This window comes from Artemia franciscana, chromosome 19 (assembly GCF_032884065.1).
Source record: "Artemia franciscana chromosome 19, ASM3288406v1, whole genome shotgun sequence".
Classification (NCBI taxonomy): Eukaryota; Metazoa; Arthropoda; class Branchiopoda; order Anostraca; family Artemiidae; genus Artemia; species Artemia franciscana.
In genome coordinates, this window is record NC_088881.1 from 20,895,505 (window position 1) to 20,914,385 (window position 18,881).

General features: G+C 35.6%; 1 protein-coding gene across 2 annotated transcripts in view; it reads right to left on the bottom strand.

Moving 5' to 3' along the window:
* LOC136039396 (rab GDP dissociation inhibitor alpha-like) overlaps positions 1-18,881 on the bottom strand; it is a 70,482-nt gene that overhangs the window by 14,814 nt on the left and 36,787 nt on the right. For both annotated transcript variants that reach the window (XM_065723094.1, XM_065723095.1), the window contains exon 6: positions 11,946-12,232. In XM_065723094.1, the coding sequence (XP_065579166.1) occupies positions 12,013-12,232 (220 nt within the window). In that variant the 3' untranslated portion in view covers positions 11,946-12,012. The remainder of the gene's footprint in view (positions 1-11,945; positions 12,233-18,881) is intronic.

The following is an 18,881-nucleotide window of genomic DNA, read 5'->3' on the forward strand; positions in this document are numbered from 1 at the left end:
AGTGGTTCTGGACTGAAAACTAAATATGCTAATCAAATTGGGAATTGCAATCTTTTAGGTTGAAAAGGCAGATCCATTGGAATCATGAGAATGCGTGGAATAAGAAAAGCCTCACCCTCAAAAGGCCCTGTCAAGATTGTTGCCTCTATTACGTTATAACAGACATAACACGTCATTTGTGTCCCGGTGTCCCGGTCTGTAGTTTCGTTAGTCGACACACATGACGTCAGACGACAAACAACTTCATGACGACATACAGCTCAATCCTTATATTGACGTCAGTCGACAAACATGACGTCAGTCGACACACAAACATGACGTCAGTCGACAGACAGACAAACAACTTATTTTTATATATATAGATCCCTATTTATAATGCACTATATCGACTATAATAGTGTATAATATAAACAGCTCTACAGTATTGTGGGAAAATGCAGTCTTTAGTGAAAAAGTTTTTTATATTTTTAAAATTATTCTTTTATTTATTGCAAAAGGCACTTTATGTGGCAATTTCCTTTAATATAAGCCATCAAACAGCTCTCTATGATGTTCCAGTGCCAAGCTATCTGCGGCGAAAAAGAACAAGAAAAAAGATGCCGGTTATGCAGAATATCGTGGTAGCTGCCACTTTTCTTGATTTTCAAGCAAATATATTTCTCTTTTTGTTCAAACCAAGGGATGGCAAGTTTCCTACATAGGTTTTTGGACAAGGCAGTTCTAATAGTGTACTTTTTGATTCATCTGACTGCATTTTTAGGAGTAATTGGCTATTACACTTCATAGCATTGGACGTGATCGTCTCTTACTAGGTTGCAAGCAACCGCTACAGCCCGGATGCAACTGTTGCCTTAGTTGTCTGCAGCTTTTTGCTTTATGGTACTTGCAGCTGTTGGCTTAGTTGTGTATCAGTGTTCTTTTATATGTGTAAGTGCTCCAGCGTTTAGTTCTGGATTTAAGTTTAATAGTCTTCAATCCAGTTTTTGAATTAAACATTTGTCAGTTTATTATGTATATCTACCTGCGTTCAACATTTTATGTAAATATATCAGTTTTGAGTTCTATATTTAAATTTACCGGTGTTCTGTATGTAAATGTACCAGTGTTCAGTTCAATATTTAAATGACCCAATGTTCAGTCATATGAGACGTACCAGGGTAGTTTCATTGGTAAATGTACCAGTGTTCGGTTCTATTTGTAAATGTACCAGTGTTCAGTTCTTTTTCTAGTTTACAGTTTTCATTTTTCTATATAAATGTATCAGTTTTCAACTCTATAGGTATATCTACTAGCGTTCAGTTCTATATGTAAATGTAAAAATGTTCCCTTCTACGTGTAAATGTTTCAGTGTTCAGTTCTATATTCAAATGTACCAGTATTCAGATTAAAAAGAAGAAGAAGAAGTTTATTATTATTCAATACGATACAATACAAAGTACAATTCAAAATGGAACTACAATACAGTTATTCCCCCTCGAAAAGCTCCATGGCTAGGATCCAAGGGAGATACAGAAAAAAATACAAGCAACAACTACAATACAATCAATATATATAAGGGGGATATAATATAAGCAACAACAACAAAAAAATAGAACAATAGAACATATTTGAACATAGAGAATATACCTGAGGCCTGGGAGTCGAAGCGAAGAGAAGACAACCATACACCATGAACAGAGCTCAGGGGACATCAACTCCTCAGAGGGGGAACAAAGTTATTCTTTTTAATCATCATTAAATGATCCTTTTAAAAGTCCCAAATGAGTGGCATCTCTGTACTGAAGAAGGTAGTGAATTCCAGATGTGTTGACAAGCAATAAGAGGATTGAAATCTGATCGACTAGTAGGGGTAGGCGAAATGTAGATATTATTTGAAGAACGAAGGCTATATAGAGCCTGAATCAGAAATAAACATAGGAGTTTTCCGAAGAGATATAGAAGATTGACGGGAATCTGATGAAAGACAAAAGAAGCACAAGAAATAATGTAAATAGACCGCAGACTTAAGAACGGTGCTAGTGAAGAACGGTTGGTATCCATAACCAGACGCCGTGCTTTATTATACATCACAGAAAGTGACCGCAGCGTAGACGGAAAAGTAGACATTCATGGAATGGGGCAATAAGAAACATATTTGGTAGGGAGGTTGGGGGAGAGATTGGATTTTGGAAAATTTTGAGAAGTAGGTGTTACTTAACAATAAATAATATTGGAAAGTTCGTCCGGGTAGGTATGAGGTATCGTGATGTTTTCTTAAATAATTAGTTTAATGTCTTTTCAGTCTGTGTTTGTTGCTGTATTTTTTTCACTTGTTTTGTGTATGTCACCATGGGCCCAATTGGGATTTTCGTGTGAATAAATCTATTTGTCTATGACGACAAGACAGAAAATAGAATAGACCCAGGAAATGTGTGAAGTTTTCGAATGATATCCAAACTCCGTGAGACCTTAACCCTAATCATTTGCTCCATGGTTTCTGAATGAAAGATTCTCATCCAGCAGGACACCAAGAAACCGGACCACCCGATCCTCTGGTCTACATAAGGAGCCTTGTGACACCTGAAGGTGTGTAAGCTGAGGGAAAGCTATACCAATTCGAGAAAAAATAAGAAAATATGACTTACAAATATTCAAGACCAAGTAATTCGCATTAAACGATGAAATAACTCTCTCAAATAATGCCACAAGGTTAGACTTGATATCACATTCCGTCTTCCCAAAGGGCCCAAGAGTAAAAAAAAAGAGCAAAAGCAGCAAGAAAATCTTCATTAGAAGTAGTATTGGAACACGACCGAGCATTAGGATGACACAGCTTGCAGCATGCCAGAGGCCTGGTGTTTTTTTTACCGCCGAAATCAGATCATTAACATAATTCAGAAATAAAATGGGACCAAGAATAGATCCCTGAGGGACGCCATAACATAATTCAGAAGGGCTTCGGAAAAGCGGATCAATTGAAATAAGCCTACAAGAAAGATACGAATCAAACCAAGAAAAAGCGTTTGATCTTATACCAATATGCGATAGTTTCCAAAGAAGAACCCGATGAGTCGGGGAATCAAAAGCTTTACGAACATCCAAAAATAAAGCTGCCGGGATATGACCAGAATCTATTGCCGAATCAGTGACACTCGAGAAAGCTGCGCAAGCATGCTCCATGGAGTGATTCGCTCGGAATACAAACTGGAGATCATCCAAAAATTCTTTTGCATCCAGAAAGCTAAGAACCCTGGATAGCACAGCCATATCAAAAATTTTGCTGAAAACAGATAGGAGAGAAATTGGCCAATAATTAGCAGGATCAACCCGAGAACCACCTTTATACAACACTATAACCTTAGCTCGCTTGAGACATTTAGGGAAAATTCCTTTCTCGAAAGACAGATTGACAAGCTTAGTCACCGTTGACAAAATAGCAGGCAGGGTGGCACGGATAACCCTTGTAGGAATTTTGTCTGGTCCTGAAGAAGATGATCCTTTAAGACCAATCACGATACGACTTACCTCAAATTCAAAAACAGAATTCAAGACCATCGACTTTAAACATGGGGGTCCAAGAAAGGCTCTGAAATCGCAACGACAAGTTGCAGAGATTGCAGAGGAAGCAGTTGTTTTCCCTATATTAGCAAAATAAGAGGTAATCTATAGCTGAACATCGGCATCTCCTTGGACAGTTTTACCATCGATTATCAGCATTGATGGAACTGAAGGCAGAGCGGGAGTAGGTCTAAGAACTGAATTAATTAAATACCATGTCTTCCTAATATCCTTGCCACATTCAAAAAATTTCCTATGATAATACTGAGACTTTACCTTCCGACAGAGAGAATTAAATATACTCCTATAGACCTTGAATCATTCGTGATGAACTACAGATGATGAATTTGTGTAAAGCTTCCACAAATAATTTTTCCTTTTCCAGTTTTTATGGAGATCTGAAGTCATCCATGGATTCAATGGTGCTATCCTTTTCGAAGTACTGGGCACTGGATCCAGATTGCAAATTTCCAGGATTCCTTCTTTCACTAAATCATAAAAGTATTCAAAAGAGCGGTTAAAATCAGAATCTGAAACCAAAATATCTCATGGTAGATCAGCCAGACGAGAATTAAGTAGACTTAGCTAAGTATCATCATAACGAAAAAATGGGAGAATAGATGGTGATGATATATGCTGCGCTTGATCAGCATTCTTATATCGGGAAATAGCGGAAAAATGATCAGAAATATCACTAACCAGCACCAAATTATCTAAAAAATCTAGTGACAAAAAAATATTATCAATAAGAGATGCATGCGGGTCAGTAACTCGGGTTGGTATACAAACTAAAGGTAGAGTTCCCAAAGAGAGCATCGTCGACAAAAAGTCAATAGCTGAAGCAGAATTTTGATCCAGCAGGTTAAGATTAAAATCACCCATAAGGATTAGTTCACAGGGATACTTTTGGACTGAGTCCAAAATTCCTTCTAGAATTTTCAAAAACGAAGGAATAGATCCACTGGGGGACCTATAAACCAAACCCACAGCTAAATATTTACGCATTGATTTAATATCAATAAAAAGGGATTAAAAGATTCCTTCCTCATATCTGCTGAAATCCCTTTGGGCATTATATGCGAGACGATCAGCAATATAAAGGACAAGGCTACCTCTCGCCATCTGTTTCCTATTCAGCCTATCCATCCTATATCCTGGAATATCTAAAAGGATATCCTCTTTTGAATCTAGGAAAGTTTCACATAATCCTGCAACATCAGGAGTTTCACCACTAACGACGAGTTTCTGCTCATCAAAAGACGAGCAAAGTCCCTGAATGTTAAGATGAAGCACAAAGAAAATATCATCACGTTTAGAGGAGGCAGAACCATTTAATTTCGAAGCATACTTACTTTTATTAGCCGAATTAGAATCATTATTCTTCTGATTTCTATTTCCAATTGCATTATTAATTATATTTTCAATATCTAAAGGATTATTTTTTAATTCAATTAAACATTCCCCAAAAGAGTTGATACCAGCCTGGTCAACAATAGAAATCGTCAATTTACTCATGGTGTATGGCAGCTTCACTCCACGACCAAACCCACCAGACCAAAGGAATAAAAAAAAATATAAAGAAAAAAAGTAAAAAATATTACAATCGAGGTAGGGATAAATAAGAAAAAGCAGGGAAAGAGAAGGAAAAAGTAAAACAAGGAAAAACCAAGAAATAAATAAACAATCAGGACTGATAATTTAATCACGAAAGAGCCAATTATATGCCAAGATAGGAAATTTATCACGGGAGTTATTGGCCCACGGTTTTACAGTTTTTAAGGCAGTTAATGCTGTAGCACGTATGACCTGGAGCTTTACAACTAACACAAAAAGGACTGTTCTTAAAAGGGATTCAGATTTTGACTTAAGGTTACTAGCTCCGCATTTTGAGAACAGGGTAGTGTTTGTGCAGTTTGCTGCAAAGTGGCCAGTCATATGGCAGTTAAAGCATCGACGAGGCAAAAACACAAACTCCTGAGTGGCAAGTCGTTCATAGCCGATTTTCACTGATTTTTGAAGGAACTGATCAAAGTCTTTTCTTGATTTGAAATATACTTTGAATGTGCGTGACGCACCACACTTAGCTATTTTGATGCATTTTGGGATTAATTCCTTCAGTGACGAGTCGACTAGTTCGTCCGGTACTTAAAGCAGGCTCTTTAAGAGTAGCATTTAGAGTGGGGTCAGAACGCTTTGCCTTTTCAACAATTAGACTAGCGGTTTCTTTAGACGAGACGACAATTTTCCATTAATTCTTGCCACAGCGTAGCTCAGATACATTGCTGCCAGGGCTAGGACAGACTGTTTATAAATGCTTGGCACTCAGTTCTTCTGGAGTTCTCCTTTCAGCTCTTTTGGAGGTTTTTTTTAGTATTACAGCATATGAGGGTTCGGGTATTGAGTCATAACTTTGGGGCAACACCAGGGACTTCGAATGGACTAGGAATAACAAATTTTGGGATTTTTAGGTTTTACTTGGCAGCAGCAGCTAAAGTTTACACACGTAAAGAATATTATCTTGGTCTTTAGAGTGAGTCACCATTTGGGCTGTAACACTTACTTCGGCATAAAGAACTTCCTTTGCTTGGATGATAGTATTGCGATCAAAGTAAGCGACAGCTGCCTTTCGGATTAACTCTTGCCTAACTCCATCAGTTATAGATCGGCTTGAAAATTTTAAAACAGGATTCAAAATTAACTTGTCTTCCATTTCATACTGATCAAATGCTTTCTAAAATTAACCTGCCTCGCTCCTTTACTCCTCCTTCCTCCTTTCCTCTTTTCTTTTTCTCTCCTTTCCTTCTATTCCCTCTCTCCTTACATTCAATACATGTCCACAGAATATCAAATATGTGAAACCAATAGATGTTGACACCTTGATAAATCGTCACACAAGTTTCAACTAAAACTGGTATTTTGCCAAATACTGCGAGATCTAGCAAGTGGAATTAAAATTCCTGCCTCAGACTATCAGCTCTGTGACAATGAAAAATAATCCGATTAGTATAGATGTTGACACCATGAAAGCTAGTGTAAATCTATATGTAAATCTACTAGTGTTCAGTTCTATATTTAGATATACCAGGGTTTAATTCTATTTGTAAATATTTCAGTACGTTACATTCTATATGTCAATGTCCCACTGTTCAATTTTATATATGAATTTACCGGTACTGAGTTCTCTATCTAAATTTACCCTTGGTCAGTCCTATCTGTGAGTGCACCTATTTTTTGTCCTCAGTGTTCAGTTTCTATATGTAAATACACCGGTGTTGTAAGTCTAGATAGAAATGTACCAGTGTTTATTTCTATATGTAAATGTTCCATGGTCAGTTCTATATGCAAATGTAAAGGTTTAATTTTTCTATGTAACATTTACCAGCATTCACTTTTGTATAAATGCAACAGTCTTCAGTTTTGTGTGTAACTGTACAAGTGTTCTGTGCTATATATAAATATAAATTGAAATATAGTAATTTTTACTTTATTTTTAAATATGGTAATCTTCAGTTCTATATGTGAATGTATAAGAGTTTCGTTCGATATGTAAACAACCATGGAAGTATTGATCTAGATAGTTATAGTGGAAAAATTCATTATATTAGAAAAACAATTCTTCTTTTATTATAAAAGGCAGTAGAAGTGGCAATTTCCATTGAAATGAGCCATTAAACAGCTCTATACGATGTTCCAGTACCAAGCTATCTGCGGCGAATGAGAACAAGAAAAAAAAAGAGATGCCGTTTATGCAGAATATCGTGGTAGCTGCCACTTTTCTTGAAATTCAAGCCAATGTATTTCCCTTGTTGTTCAAGCCAAAGGACGGTTAATTTTCAATACAGGGTTTTTAGAAAAGCCAGCTCTAATAGTGGACATTTTGTTTTGATATGACTCTATCTTTAGGAGTTATTGGCTATTACAATTCTTAGCATTGGAAGTGATGTCTTCTTACAAGGTTGCGAATTACCACTGCAGCCCAGATAATGTGGCCATTTTTAGAAATACCAAAAATAGAATTTGGAAATAACATGAAATGAATTGGAATCTGTGTGATTATAAATATAAATCGTGACAGTGACATCTTCAAGTACTACCCCCCCCCCCCTCTTACCGACACTTAAACAGAAACTAGGAACGTAGCACCTTTTTTAAGCTTAAGCTATGCAAGGTTTCTCTATCTCAGTTCGAAATAGAGCTAAATCCAACCTGTAGGCTAAGGGGATACAAAAGCAAATTACGACGTTAATCAGTGCAACTGACCAGCCTTTGGGAATGGCAATTGCAGGCTGCAAGAGTATGGAAAGTAAAATACATTTTGCCACTAAAATTACCTCCATCTATAATAAACGAGCTGGCACACAATAATACAAAGGAATCTCGGTTCTGGTACCTTTTGCTTTGAGATTAAAAACCTGTTGAGCTCGTTTTGCACCGAGCTGGGCTCACATATTTGTTGCACAGGGTCAAAACCTAATTCCTTCCTTCACCAAGTTAGGCTAATTTCGTGTTTCTATGGGTTCGACACTAGGCTAGCCGGTCTTCTCGCCCCACCACAACAATGCCTCAGCTTAAAGTTGAGTTGTCTTGCACAAAGCTGGAGCTCAACTGCTTGCTGGAAAGTGCCAGAATCTAATCCCTCTTTTCAATAAGTAAGGTTATTTTCGTTTTCACACAGACTCGACACTTAATTAGCCAGTCTTCGGGACCCACTACAACAATTCCTTAGTTAGATTAAGGTTAAGTTATTCTGCACTGAGCTGGAGTTTAACTGCTTGGTTCAAAGAGCCAGAGCCTCTTTCCTCTTTTCACCAATTCAAGCTAATTTCTTTCTGCACAGGTTCAACTCTTTGCTAGTCGGTCTTCACACCCCACCAAAATAATTCCTCAGTGTGAATTTAAGTCATTTTGCATTAAGCTGGAGCTCAAATGTTTGCTGCATAGTGCCAGAACCAAAATTCTCTTTTTACCAAGTCAGGCTAATTTCGTTTTTACACACACTCGACACTTAGGTAGCCAGTCTTCGCAACTTTCCACAACAATTCCTTAGCGTAAAGTTAGATTGTTTTGCACTAGGCTGGAGCTCATAAGGTTGCTACACAGTGCCAGAACCTAATTCCTCTTTTCACTGCGTCCGGATAATTTCGTATTTGCACAGATTTAACACTTAGGTTGCCGGTCTTCGCACCCACCACGACGATTCCAGAGCGTGAAGTTAAATTATTTTGCACCAAGTTGGAGCTCAACTATTTGTTGCAAAGTGCCAGATCCTAAGCTCTTTTTTCCCTGAGTCAGGCCTTGGTTCCTCTTTATACGGAATCCGGACTTAACTTGTTTTGGCACCAATTTAGTCCATGGCTTAAATATTTGAAATTTTCATTTTTCCAGCTTTTGAACACGAACTTGTTGCACAGTCTATCTTGGATTATTTTTCACAATGGCAGACAAATTTTTCGGCATAAATTAGAAATAAGTCGCTTGAAATGTACGTTTTGAGATCCCTAACTGAATATGTTTGATTTATGCACTACCAAGTCAATTTCAAGAGCTCTTTCTGACATCTTGTACTGCTATTTAAGAAAAATTAACGACGCTTCTTGACTACTAAGGTCCCTGCGTCGGCCCTGCAGTGCATTCCTGCAGCGTGATCTTGTACTGCTAATTGGAGATACTTTAAAATTTTAAAAATTGATAAGCGGTATAGTTTCAGATTAAGGCATTTTTAAAGCATTCAATACAATTTTCTCGTCATTTCCCTCCTCGCCTTGACCGCTACGTGCCTTCACTCCAATTAATATCTTGCTTAGGTACTCCATAACGTTGTGCGTTTCCTCAAGTGCAACCAACCCATGTTTAAGTCTTTTTAATTGCATAAATTGGCGTGTCTGTCTCTACTTGCTGCTCAATGTGCTTCAGAAATATCAGTTTGACTTTTAACCTCAAAAGAAGCAGTTTTTTAGCGTTAAGACATTTCAGGTCATTTCTTCTGGGTTTTCTTCATGATGAATAAAGGTGAATAATAAGATGAATTTACAAGACAGCAAATGTTGATCAAAACGCAAATCTAAATGTCATGGTAATCGATTACAAATAACCCCTTATTCCAATAGTAAACTTGATTTTTCTGAGTATTGTTGGAGTCACAAAGGAGGAGTTAGACAAAAAAATTCTTTACCATGCTTTTGCCTGGCGTGTGGAAGTATGGAGAGAGTGCATCTTGTGATGAATGAGTGTAAAGAATTGAGTGATCTGCGAAATGGGTGTAGGAGAGTGTAGCTTTGATGAAAGATGGCTGGTGAATTTAATGGGTGATGAATATTTTCGAAGTGTTAAAAATTTTGAAAAATTTCTCAGGCTGGCAAGGTAAAACAGGAGTAGATTTTGTGATTGATATTTTTCTCTGTTATGTAACGGAAGAGAAAAACCATAGAGCTTTTAGCGCAATAAAAAAAATGATCTGATTTGTAATATCCTCTGTTCACCTTTTGTTTCCTTTCCCTCTAAAACATACAGCTACCTATACAAAATAGCTTCTTTTGAATACAATTTTTCCTCCCCCGGAAGGGTCCCCGGGCGGGAGGATGAAGAAAATAAAGTCAATGGCAGCTGAAATCAAAGGGTAATTTTTTCAAAAAGGGTTAATAAATTTAGATTAGTGTATGCCTATTGTGTGTGTTTTCTTCATGTCGTCTTTATTTTCAAAAAATTTACATCCGTTGAGAAACAACGAAGGTCTGCCAGATCATAGACTTCCTAAAATGCTCCTTCACTGGCAAACAGAAGACACCCGTCACCATGGAATACCAAAGAACACGCTCCATAGGACGTCGAAAGTGACAAAAGAGTCCTCCAGACAAGTCTGCTATAAGACTGGGAGGACATCCACGCAGCGACCACCTTGAGTGAAGACAGAAGGCTACTCACTGACGCCCTATGTGCCTCTAGAGTCACTGCAGTAACTAAGATAAGTATTGATTATATTTTTTCCCTGAGTAAAAAAGCCTTCACCGCCTTGCAGGGAGCTATTAACTTCATGATTCCGCGGTTTTTATTATACCATTACAGATAGAATTTGAAATTATAGCAATTTCTTAGTGAGAAAATGGCTTTTGAAATACATAACTTGTGAGACTTGTTTTTATAATAATAAAAAATATGACTACAATTATAAAAAACTCAAATAATTCGCTTGTATTTTCGTATTTTACATCTTTGAAATACCACTCCAAGTGGACATTTCATTAGTATGTTTTTCTCATTCTAGATGGCGATGAATATTTGTTGCTACACTTCCAACACTGTATCATTCATTCAATATGTGTCACAACATAATAAATGAAAGTGCTCGATATCCTACCAAGACAACGTATATCTTTTTGTGTTAAGTGTGCGACTCCTACGGACATTTATGAGTCCTCTCATTAAAAAATGCATGTTTTTGAGCTGTTTCTGAAATCCCAATAAGTGAGTGAAAGGGCTTAATTTACACAAAACATTTTTTTAACTCTAAAAGTTTTAGGTTCAGATCATTCAAAAGACAAACAATAAATAAAAAAAATTGCCATTTCCAACTAAATATATCCATTAAACCTGTTACATGATCTGATAAATCAAATAATGTTAATTAATTATTAAACATTAAGATATATACTAATAATTAATAAGATTTATGTGTGTACAATTAATAGAATTATATATTTGCAGTCGTATTCTACTAAGGAATGACTTGTTAATTATTATTGATCCTGATAGGCGGTATGTTTGTGCCCTTTGTAAAGATGATGATGAAGACTTGGATCATTTTCTCCGGAAATGCCCGGTGCTCTTGGATTTACGGGAAATTTACTTGCATAGGATAATTTGATGCTTCCGGGTATTCTGCAAAATAGTAACCCAACCACAATATTTCGAGTGGGAGTGTATATAGATAAATCCTTAATAAGAAGAAAAAATTTTATATGACTAATTTCTTTTGTTGTTAGATTAGGCACTTTACACGTTGAGTTCTGTTTTTTTGTGCGTGTTTGTAATTCGTACTGTTGTTAATTTCCTTGCTTGTTTGTTATTTATTTATATTTTTGTGTGTATATGGCCCATGGGTTTTTGAAATACATTTATCTATCTATCTATCTATTATGAAAGCTTGGATACCTTGACTATTTAACAAACTCCAAAAATACTAAATTTTACCATCACCCTTGGAACATGAGAAACAAGCTTATTTTGTGTTTTTAAATTGCTTCCCTCCTATTGACCTATTTCTGGGGTATTATCAGTTGTGTGGATAAAGCATCCTTTGTGCCAGGAACTGACACGAAAGATATTGTGGACAATGGAAGACAATAGAAAATTTTGACAATGGAAGAAAAGGACAATGGAACAAGCTTATTCTGTGTTTTCAAATTGCTTACCCGAAACCCTATTGAACTCTCTCCCGGGAATGATCAGCAGTTTCGATCTTTGCTTTGGATCTTCTATCTAAGGAATTTCACGCAATACGTATCTGCAGCGGATGACTTGACAGAAATGATCTACTCTGCCAGGAACATAGCTGGGGTCACAGTATACTTGTTTACATCTAGCTGTCTCTCTACCAGAACGAACTCCAACTACTTTGCCGTATTCCATTACAATTTCGTCAACTGGCTTCTTGCATAGACTAGTCCAATCATCTCTATTGAAATCAAATGTGCTTAACCTAAAAGCCGGTATCCATAGTTCTATTAGTACACACGTAAGACTATATACTTCAAATTAGTGGCACCAATAAGTTTTTTTATACATTTTTTAATATCTTAAAAATAATATACTTAAATACAAATATAAATACAAAATACAAATATAATACTTCATACAAAAATACTATACATAACAACAATAACAAAAATTAAATAATGATAAAATAATATTAGTTAGAAATAAAATACTTATCTAAAAATAATACACCTGCCTCAACATTAAGCCCACAGATGCAGACACCGGAAAAACTTCGGGCACATTAATGAAAAGGACAAGATTTGCCATTTTATTAAAGGTTTTTTTTGGACTTGTTAAAACTTCTTTCTTTTTAAACCTATAATATAACTTAAAAAACAGCCGAGATTTTATTTTTCCTTAAAAAAGGAACTGAGCTTTGAACTGAAGAATCGTCAATTTGCTTTGCTAAGAGATGAATGGGGACAAATCTTGGGGCAAGTTTGCCAGGATTTAAAATATTTTACCTTGCGTATTGTATCTCTAGTTTCTAGTTGCGACTAAATAGTTTCTATTAAGTTTCTAGTATCTCATTAACATAAGTTTTCTCATTTTACATGTCGATAAATATTTGTTACTACACTTCAATCAATTTTTTCATTCTTGCAATATGTGTCACAACATGATAAATGAAAGTGAACTTAAACTACGTACTTATTCTCGTGTTAAGTATGAAAAATACAACCAAAATTTACAAACAACTTGAAAGGCAACTTCAGTAGTAAGTCTCTCTGGTGACATATTAAAGAACAAAATATTTAAGAAAAATATAAAGAACTACGTATTTACTTCAAAATGCTTTACAAACTAGAAAGGTTTTACAATAGCATAGCAAATATTAAGTTCTCCCATATTAAAGCTATTGCCATAGGAAACATCCAATCAAATTTAGTACTTATTCCCAGCTATCCCGATTCCTTACCACTCCAAATTATTAACTATTTACCAAGATATATATACAGAATATTATAACCTCATACCCCTTGTTGGAACCCAGGTAAGAGTGAGAGTAAAAAGGCCTAAAATTATAAGAATCGGAGTGAAAGCACCTAAAATTAAAAAAATCGGAATAAAAAGGCCTAAAATTAAAAGAGTCGGAATGAGCAGTAATAATTTGCCAACTAAACAGCCCTTGTTAGTATAACCATCCTAAGTTAGAACACGAGAAGTAGTTTTTACAGTTGTGAGTATGGTGCATTAAACATGGTGGTAGACTCTGCATTAGACTCTAGTAAACTTCTGTTTTAACAAAGTTTTACGGATATCTCCACCCTCCTTATTGCACATTTGTTATTAATTTTTTAATAATACTGATGGCAAAACCCCCTTTGGCCCCCATGGATTACTAAATTTATACCCTCCATATTCAAAATAGGAAAGTTCATTCAAACTACATCAGTACCGCATCAGTGAGTGGACAAAATATGTTAAAACCCAATCTCATTCCCAGGAAGGCACAAGAAAACAATCTATTGTGTAGCGAAAAAACACTGCAAAAATTAATTTGCAGTAAAATTGGAGGGCAATGTTCCAAATAAATTTACCCACAGAGTGGGCAAAATAGGTCAAACCCCAATCTCACTCCCAGGAGGGCACAAGAAACCAATCTATTGTGTAGCAAAAAATTACTGCAAAAATTAACCTGCAGTGACATTAGAGGGCAATGTTCCAAATTAATTTGCCCAGAGAGTGGCCAAAATAGGTCAAACGGTCAAACCCCTATCTCATTCCCGGGAAAGCATAAGAAGACAATCTATTGTGTAGCGAAAAATTACTGCAAAAATTAATTTGCAATAAAATCAGACGGCAATGTTCTAAATAAATTTGCCTACAGAGTGGGTAAAATAGGTCAGAAACCAATCTCATTCCCAGGAAGGCTCAAGAAAACAATCTATTGTATAGCAAAAAAATATTGCAAAAATGGATTTGTCGTAAAGTTGGAGAGCAATGTTCCAAATACATTTACCCACAGAGTAGGCAACTTAGGTCAAACACCAATCTCATTCCCAGGAAGGCACAAGAAAACAATCTATTGTGTAACGAAAAACTACTGCAAATATTAATTCCATCAACGTAAACAAAATAACTTATTATTAAAAAGTTCAAAAAGCGAAAACAGTAAAATAAAATTTGATGAGACAAACAATAGTTAAATTAACTTTAAATCAAGAAGTTATGATTAAAATGTGAATATAAAATATGCTCTCGCAAAATGTGGATACTTACATAATACTATAAACTGTCAACAGTTCTAAATAAATTTGCCCAAAGGGTGGCCAAAATGGGTGAAACCCCTATCTCATTCCCAGGAAGGCATAAGAAGACAATCTATTGTGCAGCAAAAAATTACTGCAAAAATTAATTTGTATTAAAAAATTAGAGGACAATATTGCAGTATTAAATGTGCTTCGACTTCATTTATCCATTAATTAGTCTTAAAATTTAGAACAAACTTTATTGTTTTATACTGTAGCTAATATGTTCCAAACAAATTTCCCGTTTGGCCGCTGTACACATAAATAGTAAAACCAGCAATTGCCGAATATATGAAACAAGAGCTAAGAGCTCATATGGCACTTGTGACGAGGTCGGAGGAGCCAAGAGCTCATACGGCATGAGCTCTAGTAAAATTCTAAGAATCAATAGATTAATTTAAAAGGAAAATCAGAGGTTTTTGCCTGTCAGGATTTAAAATAAGAGCTCTGAAACACGAGGTCTTTCTAAATATCAAAATTCATTAAGATCCGATCACCCACTTGTAGGTTAAAATACCTAATTTTTTCTAATTTTTCCTCTCACTTCAACCCCCCCCCCTCCCAGATGGTCAAATCAGGGAAAACAACATTATCAAGTCAATTTGTGCAGGTCCCTGACACGCCTACCAATTTTCATCGTCCTAGTACGTCCAAAAGCACCGAACTCACCAAAGCTCTGAACCCCCGCCCCTAACTACCTAAAAGAGAGTGGATACAGTCCAGTTACGTCAATCACGTATCTAAAACATTTGCTTATTCCGCCCACCAAGTTTCATCCCGATCTCTCCACTCTAAGCGTTTTCCAAGATTTCCGGTCTGGTCGAGATTTAAAATAAGAGCCCTGAGACATGAGGTCCTTCTAAATATCAAACTTAAAAATACCTCGATTTTTCTAATTTTTCCGAATTATTACCCCCCATAACTCCCAGAGATCAGATTCAGTCCAGTTATGTCAATCAAGTATCTAGGGTTTATGCTTATTCTTTCTACCAAGTTTCATCCCGATCTCTCCACTCCAAGCGTTTTGCATGATTTCCACCCCCAACTCCCCCAATGAAACTGGATCCGTTCGAGATTTAAAATAAGAGATCTAAGTTACGAGGTCCTTCTAAATATGAAAGTTCATTAAGATCCGATCACTCCTTCGAAAGTTAAATATACCTCATTTTCTAATTTTTCAGAATTAACACTCCCCCCAACTCCTCCAAAGAGATCGAATCCGTTCTGGCTATGTCAATCAAGTATCAAGGACTTGTGCTTATTTTTTACACCAGGTTTCATTCCGATCCCTCCACTCTATGCGTTTTCTAAGATTTTAGGTTTCCCCCTCCAACTCCCCCCAATGTCACCGGATCCGGTCGGAGTTTAAAATAAGAGCTCTGAGACACGATATATTTCTAATTGTCAAATTTCATTAATATCTGATCACCTATTCATAAGTTAAAAATACCTCATTTTTTCTACTTTTCCGAATTAACCGACCCCCCACTCCCCCCCCCCCCCCCCCCCTCAGATGATCGAATCGGGGAAAGAACTAATTGTGATTTAATCTGGTCTGGTCCCTGATACGCCTGCCAATTTTATCCGGAAGTGCCTAAACTAGCTAAACCGGGACTGACAGACCGACATAATTTGTGATCGCTATATGTCACTTGGTAAGTACCAAGTGCCATAAAAACTAAAAGAAGAAATATTATTCAACGAGGATATTACAAGAACTGAGACAAAAATTGAAAAAAATGTCAGAAATGAGAAATAATTTTTCGTTTTTCAGACATATAAATAACGAAAAACTAAAAAATAACGAAAAATTCATCCGACAGTAGGCAATCACTTTACTGAACCTCTGACTCACAATCGTTTAATGATTCCTTGTACTTTACAAAAAAAAGGGTATTTTTTACATTGACGTTATAAAACTACAAGAATACTCCCGTGTTTATGTTTTGTTTTTCTTTTACTTGTAGGCAAATTACCAGTTGGGAATCCATCATATTGTAATAAGTTTTCAGAAGATCATAAGGAATTACTTGAACATGGTGATTGGGGAGTCTCCCTCCTTTTCACTCGTTCTAAGTCTTGACGATTCTCGTCACAATAACTGTTTCTCTCAATATTTAATTTCTGTTCGTTTCTTAATTTGTAGTCTGATGTAATGAAACAGATGAAACTAGTAATTGAACTAACCTAAAACAACTTCTTTAAAGTTTCAACAGTAATAATGAAGACAATACAAATTATTTTTTAGAGGTCTGCAAATCAGGGTTAGAATACTGAAAGCTACAGTGATGACACTTGTCAAATATAGTTCTGAAGCATAGGCACTCCAAAAAACAGAGGAATATTGGCTCGATTTTTTCCAGAGAAATTGCCTAATGATTGTTTTGGGTACCCGGCTGACTGACCGCATCTCAAGCAGTAGACTGTACGAAAAGTGTGGTTTAATCCCACTTTCTAAGACTATAATGAGACAAAGGTTGAGGTGGCTAGGGCACATTGTGCGGATGAAGGGTGACAGATTACCAAACATTGTCCTCTTCGGCCAGCCGTCTAGGGCTAAACAAAAAGCAGGTTATCTTCGGTTGGGGTGGAAGGATGTTGCAATGAAAAATTTAAGGAAAATGGGAACTTTCTGGGAGGGTGTAAAGAGGGAGGCTTTGAATAGATTAGGACGCAGGAGTGCGTAGCTGTGTCAACCTCAGGCGGCTTTTTACTGCGGTTAGTTGTTAGTAGTAGTAGTTTATATATATCTATATATATAAAAATAAGTTGTCTGTCCGTTACGCCAGATTATATCTTCTACATATATAAAAGAAAACAAACTAGAATGTAAAAACTGGAAATTGCATAAATATTTCAAAATATTTTGACAATTGATTAAAGTAATTCGGAAAAAGAAAAATGGTAAAAAACTAAAAAAAAACTAAAAAGAAAAAACTAAAAAAAAAATAAAAATTAAAAAGATTAAAAAAAGAAAAAACCTAAAAAGAAAAAACGTACAAAAATAAAAAAGATAAAAAACTAAAAAAAAACTAAAAAAAGCTAAAAAACTAAAAAAAAGAAAAAACAAAAAAAACTGGGAATTGCACAAATATTTCAATATATTTTGACAATAGATTAAAGTAATCCGAAAACCTTAAAACAGATACACCAAATTTTGAGGTTTAATATAAATTGTGGGAGCTTTAGCATGCTTGGCACGTAAAGATTTTTCCAAGCGTCAATGTTAGAATGAACATTGACAAATTGAAGAAAACAAATCAATAAAAAGAAGAAACTAAAAAAAAGAAAAAACTAAAAAAGAAAAAAAACTAAAGAAGAAACTGTATCTATATATAAAAATCTATATACATAAAAATAAGTTGTCTGTCTTTTATGTCTGTTACACTATGTCTGTTACGCCTGATTATATCTTATCTATATATAAAAATAAGTTGTATGTATTTTTTTATTGAGGGTTTGACGTCTGAAAAATAGAGAAGAAAAAGAAAACTGAAAAAAGAAAAATGGTAAAAAACTAAAAAAAAACTAAAAATAAAAAAAACTAAAAAATAAAAAAAAATTAAAAAAAGAAAAAACTTAAAAATAAAAATGTAAAAAAAATAAAAAAATAAAAAGGTAAAAAATTAGAAGAAATTTAAAAAAGAAAAACTAAAAAAGAAAAAAACTAAGAAAAGAAAAAACTAAAAAAGAAAAAAAACTGAAATGAAACTGTATCTATCTATATATATAAAAATAAGTTGTCTGTCTGTGTGTCTGTCTGTCAGGTGACGTCATGTTTCTGTGTCGACTGACGTCATGTTTTCAACTGACGAAATTACAGACCGGGACATCGGGACACAAATGACGACCGGGACACCGGCACATAGGGAATATAAATGACGACACTCAAAGAGAAAGCGACCGGGACAAAAGGAATGTTCGATTAGCAATCACCATCAACAAAGCACCGGGACACAAATGACGACCGGGACACAGGGAGTATAAATGACGACCAGGACATAAGTAAAAAAACTGAAAAAACTAAAAAAAAAGGTAAAAACTAATAAAAAAACTAAAAAAGCTAAAAAAATAAAAAAAAAACTAAAAAAGAAAAAAAATAAAAAAGGAAAAAAAATGAAAAAATAAAGGAGAAAAACTAAAAAAACGAATGTATATACAGACCGGAACACCGGGATACAAATGACGACCGAGACACAGGGAATATAAATGACGACCGGGACACAGGGACACAACTACAACGGGGACGCCGGGGGGCACAGGGGGATATAAATGACGACCGGGACACCGGGACACAAGGAATATAAATGACGCCCGGGACACTCAAAGAGAAATCAC